The sequence below is a fragment of the Arvicanthis niloticus genome, chromosome 21 (genome assembly GCF_011762505.2).
Source record: "Arvicanthis niloticus isolate mArvNil1 chromosome 21, mArvNil1.pat.X, whole genome shotgun sequence".
Lineage (NCBI taxonomy): Eukaryota > Metazoa > Chordata > Mammalia > Rodentia > Muridae > Arvicanthis > Arvicanthis niloticus.
The window spans coordinates 23,254,193-23,268,047 of NC_047678.1; the positions used below are offsets into that span (position 1 = coordinate 23,254,193).

At 46.9% G+C, this 13,855-nt stretch overlaps 1 protein-coding gene and 1 pseudogene across 2 annotated transcripts in view; one reads left to right on the forward strand and one right to left on the reverse strand.

Moving 5' to 3' along the window:
* The window catches only part of Slco2a1 (solute carrier organic anion transporter family member 2A1), an 80,076-nt gene that overhangs the window by 10,584 nt on the left and 55,637 nt on the right, over positions 1 to 13,855 (forward strand). The window contains exon 1 of one of the 2 annotated variants that reach the window (XM_076917380.1): positions 10,010 to 10,042. The exons of the other annotated variant lie outside the window; for it this stretch is intronic. Coding sequence (XP_076773495.1) covers positions 10,025 to 10,042 — 18 coding nt within the window. The 5' untranslated portion in view covers positions 10,010 to 10,024. Of the gene's footprint in view, positions 1 to 10,009; positions 10,043 to 13,855 lie in introns of those variants that run through there. 2 annotated transcript variants of the gene reach the window in all.
* On the reverse strand, positions 3,878 to 4,016 carry LOC117693887 (small nucleolar RNA SNORA17; annotated as a pseudogene).

Genomic DNA, 13,855 nt, shown 5'->3' on the forward strand with positions numbered 1-13,855 from the left:
TAGATGATGTTGTTAGGTAGAAATGACCCTCAGAGTTTCACGGAGGCATCCTGAGAGCAGTTTGTGATGGACCAGATCCTGGGCCTTTCGTCTCATTAGTCTCTCCCATTAACAGGTGAAGGACTTTCTCCCAGCTTCCTAAATCCATTGTGGATCATGGCTAGTCCATTGTGTAGAATCTGTACAAATAAGGGTGGAATGAGTTATGGAAAGATGAAGCTTCCTGGTCTGGGGAGCTATTGAATTTCAGAGTTGATTATGATGTATAAACTCATTTCCTCAAAGATGCAGAAATCTGCTGATGTCCCTGTCTTTGTTTATGTAGTTTCAAGGATGAGGACCTCACAGTATCACCAGGCAACCCTGTACATGAAAGCATTACAGTCTTATGTGGTCCATTGAGCTAAAATCTGCACCACCACCATCACTCCACTTTCCATTACTCTACCCTGCAGAAGCCTCTCTGTTCTTGGTCACTCACCTCTTAGGACCCCATTTAACCTGTTCTAACTTGCTTTTCTGATAAAACACTTTGACCAAAAGCAACTTGGGGAGGAAAGGGTTTATTTCATCTTATACTTTCAGGTCACAGTCCATCATTAACAGAAGTCAGGGCAGGAACAAAAGTCAGGAATCACGGAGGAGCACTGCTTGCTTGTTTGCTGTCTGGCACACTCACAGGATAGCCTTCTTCTACAGCCCAGGCCCACATGCCTTGGGATGACACCACTCATGGTGGGTGAGGTGCTCCACATCAACCATCAGTTAAGACCATCCCTCACATACATGACTATAGGCTACTCTAATCTGGGTAATCCCTCAATAGAAACTCTCCTTCAAATGACTCTAGGCTCATCAAGTTGGTAGCTGAAGCTAACTAGAATATGACCTATGTATATATTTAATGCATAGGTATCGAAAATTTACAGGGATTGGGGATGACATTATTCATACCTGTTTGGTTGTCTTATTTGCATTATATTTTAGTCTAATTTAGTTTATTTCATTTCTTTCTTTCTTTTCTCCTTCTCCTTCCTCTTCCTCCTCCTCCTCCTCCTCTTCTTCCTCTTCTTCCTCCTCCTCTTCTTCTTCCTCCTCCTCCTTCTTTTTCTTCTTTGAGATAGTATCTTGCTCTGTGGCCTAGACTGAAATTCACTAAATTAACCTGGTGTACTTTGAACTTGCAATAATTCTCCTGCCTCTGCCTCCCAAGTGTGATTACATACATGAACCACTGTGTCTGGTCTTGAACATTCAGAGTACTGCCCTCAGTTCCAATCTATTCTTAGTAGCCATTACAAACTTCCTTCTATTAGGACCATGTGTGTGGTGAGCCATAAAATAATGTACAGATACTCAGTTGTGACTATAATTATCAATATATTTGTGTTTCCTGCATGGCTGTGCACATGTTTAGTGAGATAATGTGAACAAAGCTAGGTCCCTTCAGAATGCTGACTAATAAAGCCCTTTCCCTATGCCACGAAGGCAGCCCGTTAATTCCCATTTTATCATGGAGGAAACTGGGAGGTGGCCTGTAGGAACTGCCACTCACACAAGTGTAGAACTGAAACTAGTGCTTTCTGGGGATGCTGTCTTGAGTTTTTCTCCCCTCTACAGCTGCATTGTTCTCCATAAATCTCCAGTAGTTTAGCCAGACTGGTATCTAGCCATAGTGTCCTACCAGAGATGCAGCGGAGCCACGGACATCTGTCTAGTGCTGTTTTCTAAGTCAGACTTGTCAACTGTTGTCCAGGAACTCTAACTTCCTCACTTTATTCTCTAGATGCACATTTCCTCTTCTCTGTTCAGCCCCGACCCACACTCCAGTATAGCACACTTAGATCGAGTGTGGACATGGGGCTGTGTCATGGCTTTAAAAACGTTGATTTCTAGATGAAAGAATTAATGGAAACCTGATCATTTGCACAGTGTCTTAGGATGTAACTCGTCTGCTTAGAAACTCAAAGGGAGGGGCTGATCTATATCATTGGAGTGTCAGTAAATAAACCGCAAGATATCTGTGGAATATTCTCAGATCTATTGTGTGTATGTGTGATGTTGGGAATTGGACTACACACCAATTTTAAAGTTTTTTTTTTTTAACTTCTTATTGGTTCTTTGTGAACTTCACATCATGCATCCCAATCCCACCCCTCCCCTTGTACCTGCCCTCCGTCCTTGCAACCTCCTCCCAACAGAAGCTGGAGTGTATCGCGGTATGTCCCACAGTACACCCCTTTGTCCACACTTCTTTGTTTGCAAATGTTCATTGCAATGAGTCATTGGTCTGGTTCAAGGCCTCTGGCTTCTGCTACTGCATCACTACTGGAACCTCACTGGGACTCCTCTTAGATACCCTGTTGTTGCCTTGTGTCATGGTGATTCTGTAGTTTTGGATCTGTAGGACTGACAGGCTGTTCATGCACTCCAGCAGTTCATCACTGGGGTAGATGTTGGGGCGGTCCAATTCAAAGCCCTGGATCTGGGCCTGAGAGGTATCAGAGCTGGTCAGTCTGCTGGCTTTCCTACTCTCAATGCCTTGGAAATGGCTCACCAGCAAGCCCCGCAACTAGGGGTCAGCTCTACCCTGCTGCCCAGGCAAGGTGCAAGGCCTGCTCCCCTGAGTGTTACAGTTGATGAGGGATGTGGCCAGCTCTCCTGCTCTCATGACCCCAGGGCCAGCTCTCCCACCAGCCATAGATAGTGAGGGACAAGGGAGGGGAGGAGGGCATCTCTCCCTCATCTGCCATTGCCCAGCAGACAAGATTCAGGGCCAGCTCTCCTGCATTGTCCTGAGTGCTGCAGCAGGTGACAGGAAGGGCTCTTCTGTTTTCATGACCCCAGGGCCAGCTCTCCAGCCTGCCATAGGTGGCAAGAGGCAAGGCTTATGCTGCCACACAACAGACAAATTGTGGGGCCAGTTCTCCCATGCTTAAAGCCTTAGGGCTGGCTCACCCACACCCTCGCCATCAGGGTCTGTTCTATTGTGTGGCCCACTTCCCCTGCCTGCCATTGGTGGCAAAGGCAAAAGAAAGGGGAGGGGAATCTCTCCCTCGCTGATGCCACAGTACAGCAGATACAGGCAGGGCTAGCTCTCCCACACGCATGTCCTTGTGGCTGGCTCACCAGCAACCCCCACATCCAGAGCCAGCTCTACTGTGCTGCCCAGGTGAGATGCAGGGCCCACTCTCCCGAGTGTTGCAGCAGGTGAGGGGCAGGACCACTTTGCTTCCTCTCATGACCCCAGGGTCAGTTCTCCCATGATGCTTAGGTGAGAGACAGGACCAGTTCTGCACAACACTCAGATATCAATAAGTCCCTGGGTGGTATGCCAGACCAGGGACATCTGCCTAGCTGCTTCAGGGTTACAAACCAAGATATGCCCCCTCCTTGTGACAACACAGGCCAGAACTGTACTATGGTCCCAGGTGACATCATCAGAGGCTCACATCAGGCTCCTCATGACCCTTGAGTCTTCAGTTCTATATCTCTTCATTGTGCCCACATCCTGTTTCTCTTTCTCTTCCATTTCTCCACCACTGGCTTGCTCCTCTTAGTGGTATTCCTGGAGTCTCTGAGTGTCTGGTGTCACCTCAGGAGTGCTATGTCCCGATTGTACATTATGGGGTTATCTCTGGTATAGTCTGGCCACTGCTGGACTAGTGGACACTTCGGGAAAGCCCCATGGTGCCAGTCTGGTGGTCATCTTGAGCTCACTCCTCTCCCAGCCTGCCTGAGTGGCCCCCTGAAAGGGTCATCTGTCTCAGGCTTACTGTCACCTGGGGCTCACAGTCCCAGGTGGGGTTCTTCTAATCTCTAGTTCACTCTCCACCCTGGGAGCCCAGAGGTCATCTCACGCTCAATTATTTCAGGAAATGTTAGGCTACGAATCCCTCAGGTGTCTATAGGTCAGAGCATGGAGCATAGACATAGTCTCTTCTCTCTGCTACCTATCGATACACTTGTGATAGAGCAGCCATGCCTGTCACGCCTGCCATGCCTCTAGGTACAGGGAAGGTTTCTAATGATTTATTTATTTGTATTTTATGTGCATCCATGTTTTGCCTGCATGCATGTCTGTGTGAGGGAGCCAGATCCCCTGGAACTAGCACTAGGGACAGTTGTGAGCCGCCATGTGAATGCTGGGAATTGAACCCATGTCCTTTGGAAGACTAGGCAAGTATTTTCAACCACTGAGCCATCTCTCCAGGCCCCAATTTTAGCAGTTAAGAATAAATTAAACATTGGAGAGGCACTTATTCTCTGATGTTAAGTAAAATGAGGCAGTAAGGACCACCGTATGGACAAAGGGTATGCATTTTTTTTTTCTAGAACACACAGAGCAAGGCAGGTCTAAGGAAGTAACACCTAGACAGAAGCGGTTCTTCCCTGGGCAGGGACAGGAAAGCCTAGGGACAATTTCCCTTTGTTCTTTGTGGATTTGTATGTTCTCTGCTGCCCTACAACAAACATGTCCTATATTTATGCTTAGATGAAACTATCAGCTCCGGACTCTAAGGTGACGTCCACTCTCCATTGCCAGGTGCACCAAGACATTGCACCGGTGGTACATGGGCCAAAAATGTCATGGAGCACAGAAGCGCTGTTTTCCAGGACTCTGAGGGTGGACCAAGGATGCTGCAGGATCGCAGTGAGAGGGATGGGGTTGTCCTGAGGTGTGGTTGCTATTCCCGTTGCACTTGTATGTCAATTATTGCATTCAAGGCTCATTGCTTCCCAGAGGTGGAAGCAAAGTCAGATACCGATACTTGAAGCCTTAAAGAGTGGTGAGAACACAGAACACTCTCCATTCTGGGAAGACAGGAGGCAGGTCTATCCAGGAATCCCTCTCAGCTCTTCAGTTGCCCACTCCCAGTCCCCAACTCAGAGTGTAGGAATCCAGCCCCGAGAGTTTGCGGAACTCCTTAGAGAGATGAGTGTATCTGATTAGCATCTTGCCCTGTAGGAAGGGCAGCCCAAGGGTGAGGCAGCAAGAACAGGGGCTGCCACTGGATCTGCTGAGTACTGACTGTGCCTGGGGATTTGTGCCTGGGAAGATGTGCAAAGCATCTGTGTGGGCTTCCCCACTGCCAGGTTGCTAAGCCTGGATTGCCCCCCACACCCCCCAGCCCCGCCCCACATTGTTTGCAAGGCTGCACCCTGCTGTTGTTCTACCAAGAGTGGTAACGTTCATTTGTGTGTGTGTGTGTGTGTGTGTGTTAAGGAGTCACTGGGGCTTTTTTGTTGTTCTTTTGTTTATTTTAAGACAAGGTCTCTCACTGGCCTGGAACTCATTAGGTAGACTACCCTGGATGTCCAGAAAGCCCCAAAGGTCTGATTTTTCAGTGATGGGGTTACAAATGCAACACCAACATGCCCAGCTTCTTTTTCCCAAGGTCCTCATTACTGACTGAGCTAACTCCCGATCTTCGTATTCTTGATCAATTACCATCAACCATTAGCTATTCAATGATGAACAAAACCAGAAGGGCTCCATCCCTCCACTCAGATAAACAGTGCACAGTTACAAAAATGACAGCAAAGCCACAAGACATGTCATATAAGTGGGGGAGAAAACTGCCTGTTTGAGGTAATAAATAAGGTGGATTCTGCTTTACATATCTGGGTCACAGACTGTGAATTTTAAAGTCATCCTCACTGTCCTCGTATAGAATGACTGAATAGGAAACACCATTAGGAATGAAACAAGGTCTCTGTCTCGCAAAGGCTGTGGTTAGATGGCCATATCATAATGAGCGCTAGTGAATTATAGTTTCCATCAACGAGACAGGCCCATGTCACACAAAACACCTCTTGATAAAAATATTTAAAGGTACTTCATAAAATAAGTAAAATCAGCGTCCTCGTGTATAGCTAAGCTTGTGAGAAGGGAAGGGACTCTTCAGGTGAAGGAAATAAAGAATGCACAGAACACCAGAATCTTGGCACACCAGTCACTGTGGTGGGGGACAGGTGGGAATGGAGCATAGTGGCTATGAGCCCAGGAAAGAGCCCAAAAGACTGTCTGAAAAGGATGTGGTGTTAGTATGTACATATATACATATGTTACATATAGTATGGGTACCTAAGATGACACGAGAGGTGGTGAGATCCCACGCATCCATAAAGCTGGGACTGCTGGTGAAAGGGGAATTAATAATCTACTATCGCAAGGAGAGCTGAGATCTTAGTGTCTAATGGCATCTTGGGGTGAGAAGCTTCCTCTGAAAGACGAAAGCCCCAAAATGAGCTACATCGAATTGACAATTGAGGTGCCACATGATGGACAGACTTTACACTATATAAAAGTGAGCTCAAATGGATCTGAGACTCAAATATAAGACACCAAACTATAAAACTCAAAATAAGATATGGAGATCAAACTTTGTGACACAGGGCTGGGCGAAGTTGTCTTAGAGGTGATGCCAAAAGTACAGGCAATATATGTAAAAAATGTTGTTATGTGACATTGAATTTTTAAACATTTCTGTGTGTCAAATGACACAGTCAACAGCATCTTAGGAAAGGCACTCTATGGACTGGAGAGATGGCTCAGTGGTTAAGAGCACTGGTTGTTCTTCCAGAGGACCTGGGTTCAATTCCCAGCACCCACATGGCAGCTCACAGCTGTCTATAGCCCCAGTTCCAGGGGACACAACACCCTTACACAAGCTTACATTCAGGCAAAAAATAAAGTAAAAATTAAATACAGAAAATGCAATCCAAGGAATGGAAGAAAAATACATTCAAATCTATGTGTAGAAAGGATTAATATCTAGGACATATAAACAACTTCTTTGACCCATCAACAAAAAAAAACCCAACTGGAACTGGAACCCCATCTTTACTTTGCTTTTTGTTCAGTTACTTTATCCCAGAAATAAAAAACAAACTAGGACATTACACAAGAAAGATCTGAAAGCAGAGTCTCCAAGCAATATTTAAATACCCCTGATCATAGCAACGCTAAGGTAGAAGAAACCCAAGTTTCCACCTATACATAAACAAACAAGGAAACCAGACATAGCCACAGGGTGGAACGTTAGTCAGCCAGCAAAAGGAAAGACATCCTCATGCATGCTATAAAATAGATGGACCTAGAGGGAGGCTCCTATCCAATGGGTATTCATTTCAGTATCACAAGATGAAGTGTCTGAGAGGCAGATGATGATAATTGTTGCACAGCCTTAAACGTGTAATGCCACAAGAGTTGGTACTGTAAATGGTCGTGACGGTAAATGGATTGAAATGTGTTTTTCAATGGTGTTTTTCCACCACTGGAAATATGTATGAGTAATCAGCAAAAAGTCACTAGACACATGTCTTCCACGGGAGAGGAGAAGAAAAGGTAGAATAAAAAAGTGATAATAAAAACAAAATGGAATCAAAAGCCATGACAGCAGAAGGTTGTGGGGGCAACCCCCCTTCAGGAAAGCGTGATATTACAACTTAAGAATCCCAACCCATGAAAATGGCCTACCCTCATCATTTCCATGCCAGAGAGTCTCAGGTTGAATTTTTAAAATAGAGTCAAATACCATTTGAAAAGGGACATTTAAAACAGTGGGATGGAAGGGTCACCTACTTTCCTTTATATCCCACCCCTTCCTCCATTCTCAAAGACAGTGGCTTAGCATCTTGAAATCTGTCAGCTCACCCTCTCTTCTCTCTCATAAAGACTTCTGTCATTATACACACACACACACACACACACACACACACACACGGCTATGCATCTTGGATAAGCTCCCAATTTAACACACCTTCAAATTTAATTTTGCCACATAAGCTAATGCAGTCAAAGGTTATACCTGTAACCCCAGCATTTGGGAGGTAGCGGCAGGAGGATCAGGAGTTTAAGGACAGCCTTGGCTATATAGCAAGTTGGAGGCAAGCCTGTGCTACATCAAACCCTGACTCCAAAACCAAACAAATACCACAAAACCCAAACCACAAAAATAAACATTAAAAAAAAATGTGACCCAGAAAGTTTGGAAATCAAGGGGCCAAAGACTACCAGGAGACCAAGACATAGAGATGATTTATCCATTTTTATAACAAGTACAAGTGCCTAAAGCAAAAAGAATGCCAGACCATGGCATATTTGTAATATTTAAAAATGAATGCGACTCGTGGCTAGAATATACCCAGAACAGAGCACACAAAATCCAGCAAGGAAATATGTGGCAGACTTGATCAGGCGGACTGGAGTATCTCTGAATCTCACTGTTTTGTCATCATGAAGCTCTGTCTTCCAGAAGACAGAGCCAGTCAGCAGCCAGAGCCTGTCCACTGCCATTCATTGAAAAACAATTTCAAAAATCCCAGGGCAGACTCTAATTGGCTCAGCTGTGTCATGTGACCCTCCCTGCGCAGGACATCAACTGGCATTGTCTTCTTGAATCATGTAGTCCAACCTTTCTTCTAGAACTATTCTCACAAGGCGGGTAGACAGGGCAATCCAGACGTGCTGTGTTAGGAAGGGGGACAAATGAAGAGACACCAAAGAGGAGGTGTGGTCCTTGGCGCAGCGGAAAATTCCTTAGGTGTTGTGGTAAGCAGATTCTTTGAGCAAAGAACAAAATGAAAATGGTTCGCCCCCTCTGCACTCTGCAATCACAGCCGCTCCTAAGGAGCCACCAACAAAACCACAACCCTGGAGGAAACCGGAAGTGAGGCTTAGAAAACTTCTCAATTGGCCACAGCTCAGCAGTCAGACAGACGGCTGGCTACAGCTTAATTAATTGGTTAATTGCATTAACCCTCCCCTTCAAATGTTATTTAACATCTTTTGTTGCAAAGAAAAGGCCCCCCCCCCCAGAGCGAGGGCAGCGAGGTACAGGCTAGGGATCTTTCAGAATTGGATTCACACCTGTTTCTTATTGCTGCTGTAACAAATGATCCCAGCTGTGATGCTTAAACAAAGACTTACTGTAGGGAAATCAGTGCTCTTGGAGGATGTAGTGCCAAGTGGTTTCCTCTCCTGCTTCTACGGTCACCTACGTTTCTTCCTACACATTTCTGCATGGCCCTTCCTTTCCTCCATTCTCAAAGATGGCAGCTTAGCATCTTGAAATCTCTCCCCTACCCCCTACTCCCTACCCCCTACCCCCTACCCCCTTCCCCCTACCCCCTCCTATCTCATAAAGACTCTTGGAATTACATTGCCCAACCCCTCCATGGATCTTAGATACGACCCCAATTTAAAATCCTAACCACACCTTTAAATTTCCTTTTTGCATGTAAGCTACTATACTCAAAGATTCCGAGGGCCCCCTCCTACATAGGGGAAGACATTCTGTTGTCCAACTTGGGGTTTACTCAAGCTAAAGTCAGTAGAAGGCATTCACACACATATTAAGATATAGCGCAAGGAATTGGCTCACACAATATTGGGGGCAAGCAGTCCAATCACAAACAGGATCTTAGGATTCACTGGCTTGGGCCAAAGTTGCTGTCCACGGTGTGTGTGTGTGTGTGTGTGTGTGTGTGTGTTGTGTTTCCCATGCACACACTTGTCAGTTCTCCTAAGTTTTGTGTTTGATTGGTTCGGGGCCACTTAGATCATATAAGATCATCGTCCTTGCTTAAAGTCAAGTGATTCTGCATTTTAATTACACCTGCAGACCTTGATAGGGACACCTCGATTGTGTTTGAATGGGCGGACGTGAGGCTAGCCATGCTAGCTCACCCAATGTACTGTTACAATTAGGACTTGTGGGGGACAGACTGTGGCAGCTCCAGGAGTTGGGGATCCCATGAGAACATAGGGAATCCCCAGAAAGGTAGGGCTTTCCTGGAACTGTTGATGTAATACATGCTTGGGTGAGCTCCTGTAAGAAGCCCAGGAGGAGGTGAGAGCCTTCCCACAGTTTGAAAAAAAGCTGTGACAAGAGTCTGCCTCCTTCTACACCAACTTTGCCAGGCCACTCGATGAGCGAACTACCGGTGACTATGGAAATGGCCCTTCCTTCTGATGCGCTCCCGTTGCTAGGTCACAGGCCCCTGGGTGCAGACTTGAATGAGCAGGTGCTGGAAGGTAAGTGAGCTCATGTCTGCTGCTCCTGGATCGGCGGCTGTAGTCGTGAGGGTTTGCTTAGTTTATCTTTTTCCCATCTGAAGATGCTCACTGATGATTCACTCCGGAATCTTCAGGTCTGCAGGGAGAAGTCCCAGCCCAAACCAACCAGGTGCAGGTAAAGGGACACCCATCCCCCTCTGCCCCTGCACTTGCCTTCTAGTGTTCTAAGTGAAGAAGGAAGTGAGGAAGTGAATCAACCTGGGAAGCTGGGGGGGGGGGCTCCCCAACACCCACTGTGCAGCCTGACTCTCATGAGGGTTCCCCAGGCCCAGATAGCCCAGAAGGGGGAGAGAAATCCATAAGTCTCAGCTTCTCACTCCATGAGAAGCTCTGTTACTCCGTTAGCAGCACTGTTCACAAAATGTGTTTGCCCAGAGGTTGAGCTTTGTCACTGGGAAAAAAAAATGTCAGGGAGGAAGGACTTAGGCTTGGGAGTTCTTCCTTTGACTCAACAGCAGTGATTGTCAAAATGGAGTCTATGAGCCAGTGGCACCCACCACACACGCCAGCTTATTGTAAAGATAAATTTTCATGCCCCATCCCGGACTACCAAAGGACGACGAGCTGGAGGCACTAGATAAGGACATCTCTCAGGCAAGCACATCTTGAGTCCCTGATGTGCGTGCACAGTGTGCTGTGGTTGTTGTTATGTGTGTGGCCATGAAAGTGAACAGCAGGAAGTAATTGGTATTCAACTCCCATGGTTGCCAGGTAACTTGAATGTCTGATGTAATGGATGGAGGAAATTTGCCTGGCCTCTTTAGGTTGATCAGTAAAGGCCTCCAAGAACTTTCTGGTGTGGCTCAAGTAAAAGCCATGGACCGTGATCTCCTGGCCCAGAGAGGTCTCTGAAGCAGGAGACTAGAGAGGGAAGGTACCAAAGGAGAGCCTTCTTAACCAGGAGGAACAAGCATGCTGCAATCTGCAGGCTTTCCAGGGGCGGAGGCGGGGGGGGGGGGGGGCAGGCACTCAAAACACACAGGCTGGGTTCCATAGCAACCTCATTTAAGCCATTGGGAAGGACCAACTGTCTGGGAGGCTGAGGTCAGGAGTTCAAGTTAAATACTCAAGATAAGCAGGGAGTCTGAGAAATGGGCATTCTCTTGTCTGTATCTACTCCTGGCTGCAATCCTAGTGACCGGACATTTTGTAGTGCTAAGAATAGTACTAAGAACACCTGGTGCTCTAAATGACCCATTCCAGAAATTGTAGGGATCTCTATGGCCACTCCCTTGTTGCTCTTTGGGGCCATGGATTGGGAAGGAACACCAGAGGGTTGTGGAGACCAGGGTGCCATATTCTTGTGAGTGTCACTAAATTCGCATTTTTCCTGCCCTCCTTTCGTGATATCTGCATTTCTCTCTCTCTCTCTCTCTCTCTCTCTCTCTCTCTCTCTCTCTCTCTCTCTCTCTTTCTGTTGCAACAGCCTAGGACCTGATGAAGCTTTTCTGGGAAAGGACTTGGGCCGTTCTGTGGTCTGACTGAAGACCCCTCCCTCTCAGGTCCCATTCAACTCTGTCACACTCTCTCTGTGTTGACTTTGAAAAGATTTCTTTTTCTTTCTGCAATTTACTTATTTAAGGAGGGGGTGCTTTGGTTAATTTTCCTCTTGCTCCATAACTCCTGGCAAAAAAGTAACCCAAGTTTAAGAAAGGGTTTAGTTTGGCTTATTATGGTTTGGGTGTACAGGCTGGCAGGGCAGGGCAGACATGGTGGGAGAGTACAGGAGCTGGTTTCATTATACCTACAGTCAGCGAGCAGAGAGAAGGAGATGACCGTCAATGCTCCACACTCCTCTGATTTTAGTTTAGTCCAGGACCCCAGGCAATGGGAGAGAGCCACTTCCATCCTTGATGGTCTTTTCTCTGGAGCTCAACCTCCTTGGAAATGCACAATGATTTGTCTCTTAGGCAATTCTAGATCTGGTCAAGTTGATAGCCAAGATTAAGAGAGAGAGAGAGAGAGAGAGAGAGAGAGAGAGAGAGAGAGAGAGAGAGCAAAAGTCATATATATAAACATATATATATATATATATATATATATATATATATATATATATGTCATATATACACACACACATATATAATAGAGAGTGCCCAGTGCCCAGTGATTTCATGTCTTGATTAGTGCAAAGCCAGAACATACGCATACACACACACACACACACACACACATATATACACACACATATATATGAAAGGACTTGTTAGTATAGAAGTTTTCCCCTAAAGGTGTCTATCTTGCTTCACTGCTAATATGGCAGCTTTTGGGGGCAGGGGAAAGTAGGGGCCATATGCCAAGTGAGAGTGAGCCAAGGACATCCAGAGGCTAGCTTGACTACCAGCCCTCCTGAGACAGCCATGGGTGAGAAAGCTTCTACTTCTGGGTAGGATGCCATGTGCAGGCTTCTACCCATGCAGAGACTGGACCAGAGGTCCAGCTTGGAGCACATCACAAACACCGTTAGAGATCAAGTGGCCATTGTCTGACTGCAGATTCGTGACCCCCAAAGTCAGAGTTTAGTTGTGTTAGGGTATCTGTCAAGTGACTGGGGCTTTGTCCTGGTTTTGTGCCACTTTAGCACTGTGGCTGTCAGGAGTATCCAGAGGGCTCTAGGTCAAGTGAGCCTTTCACCTTCTTCATGGGGAAAGTGGAGTCTGGCTGTGAGGTCCCTGCCTGTGTGGAGCAGGAGTAAAAGCTAGTAAAGATGACGGGTGGGAACAGAACTCATCCTAGCACTCACAGGCCCCAGGCTTGATTCCCAGCACTACCAGAAAAACAACGAAGAGGGAAGAAAGGGAGTGAAAAAAATAGAGAAAAGATTTTTTTTCCCTCCAGGTGGAACCCGCTTAAGGGGCTTCAGCCCTACAAGGCTCAAGAGGGACTTATTTCAATGCAGCCCTTGGGTTCCTGTTTTCCACTGGGCTCGGGGATTGTATTCCACACCACACCCTCCAGAATAAGAAGCTGAATAGTGAGCAGAAATGAAGTCCTCTTTCCCTCGAACCAGCTGCTGGCCTGGCTGAAACATACAGGCCATTCCTAATGCCACTGTCAGTCAGTCCCTGAACCATTCGTTCTCCATGCATGTCACCAACGGTTCACACTACCACAGAGAGCTGGTCTTGTCCTTGGTGGGCAGCGGTGCCCTGCCTAGCTTTTCTCCCATGCCAGGACTCTCACTGATCCTTTTTTCCCCCTTGCTGTCCCTGTTCCATCTGTCCTCGTCTCCTTGCACTCTCTCCACAGGTCCCTCTCCCCTGATGAACTACATAGTCAGACTGCATCTGCCCACTGACCTCGGCGCGCCAGCTCCCACCTGTTCTGCAGCCCAGTGGCTCCTTCCTCTCACCACCTGCCCAGCCCTGCCCATGTTTTGACCTCCTCACTTCCCTCACACCACTCTCTCAGGTGCCCCTTGCCATCCCTGGACCACCTCCGCTCTCAGGCCTTTCCTTGCCAGAATTCCATTCCCATGGCTCCCTCACGAGCCGTGGCCATTGTCCAACTAGAGACTTCCTGCCTTGTCTTAGCAGCCTCCCTTCCTCTAGCCTAACTGCTTTCCTGCTTTATCCCCTGTTACAGAAGGAGGTCCAGCATGTGTCATCCCTGCTTAGAAGTCTTCAGTGATGGCCAGATGGAGATGAACTCCTATGCCCCTCCCCCAAAGGGAGGCAATTCTCATTCACAATTTAATCTCTTCCCACCACACACCCAGAACTTTCCCCAGATTTCTTTAACCCTATCACCCTGCTTTCCTTGTCTCCTGAG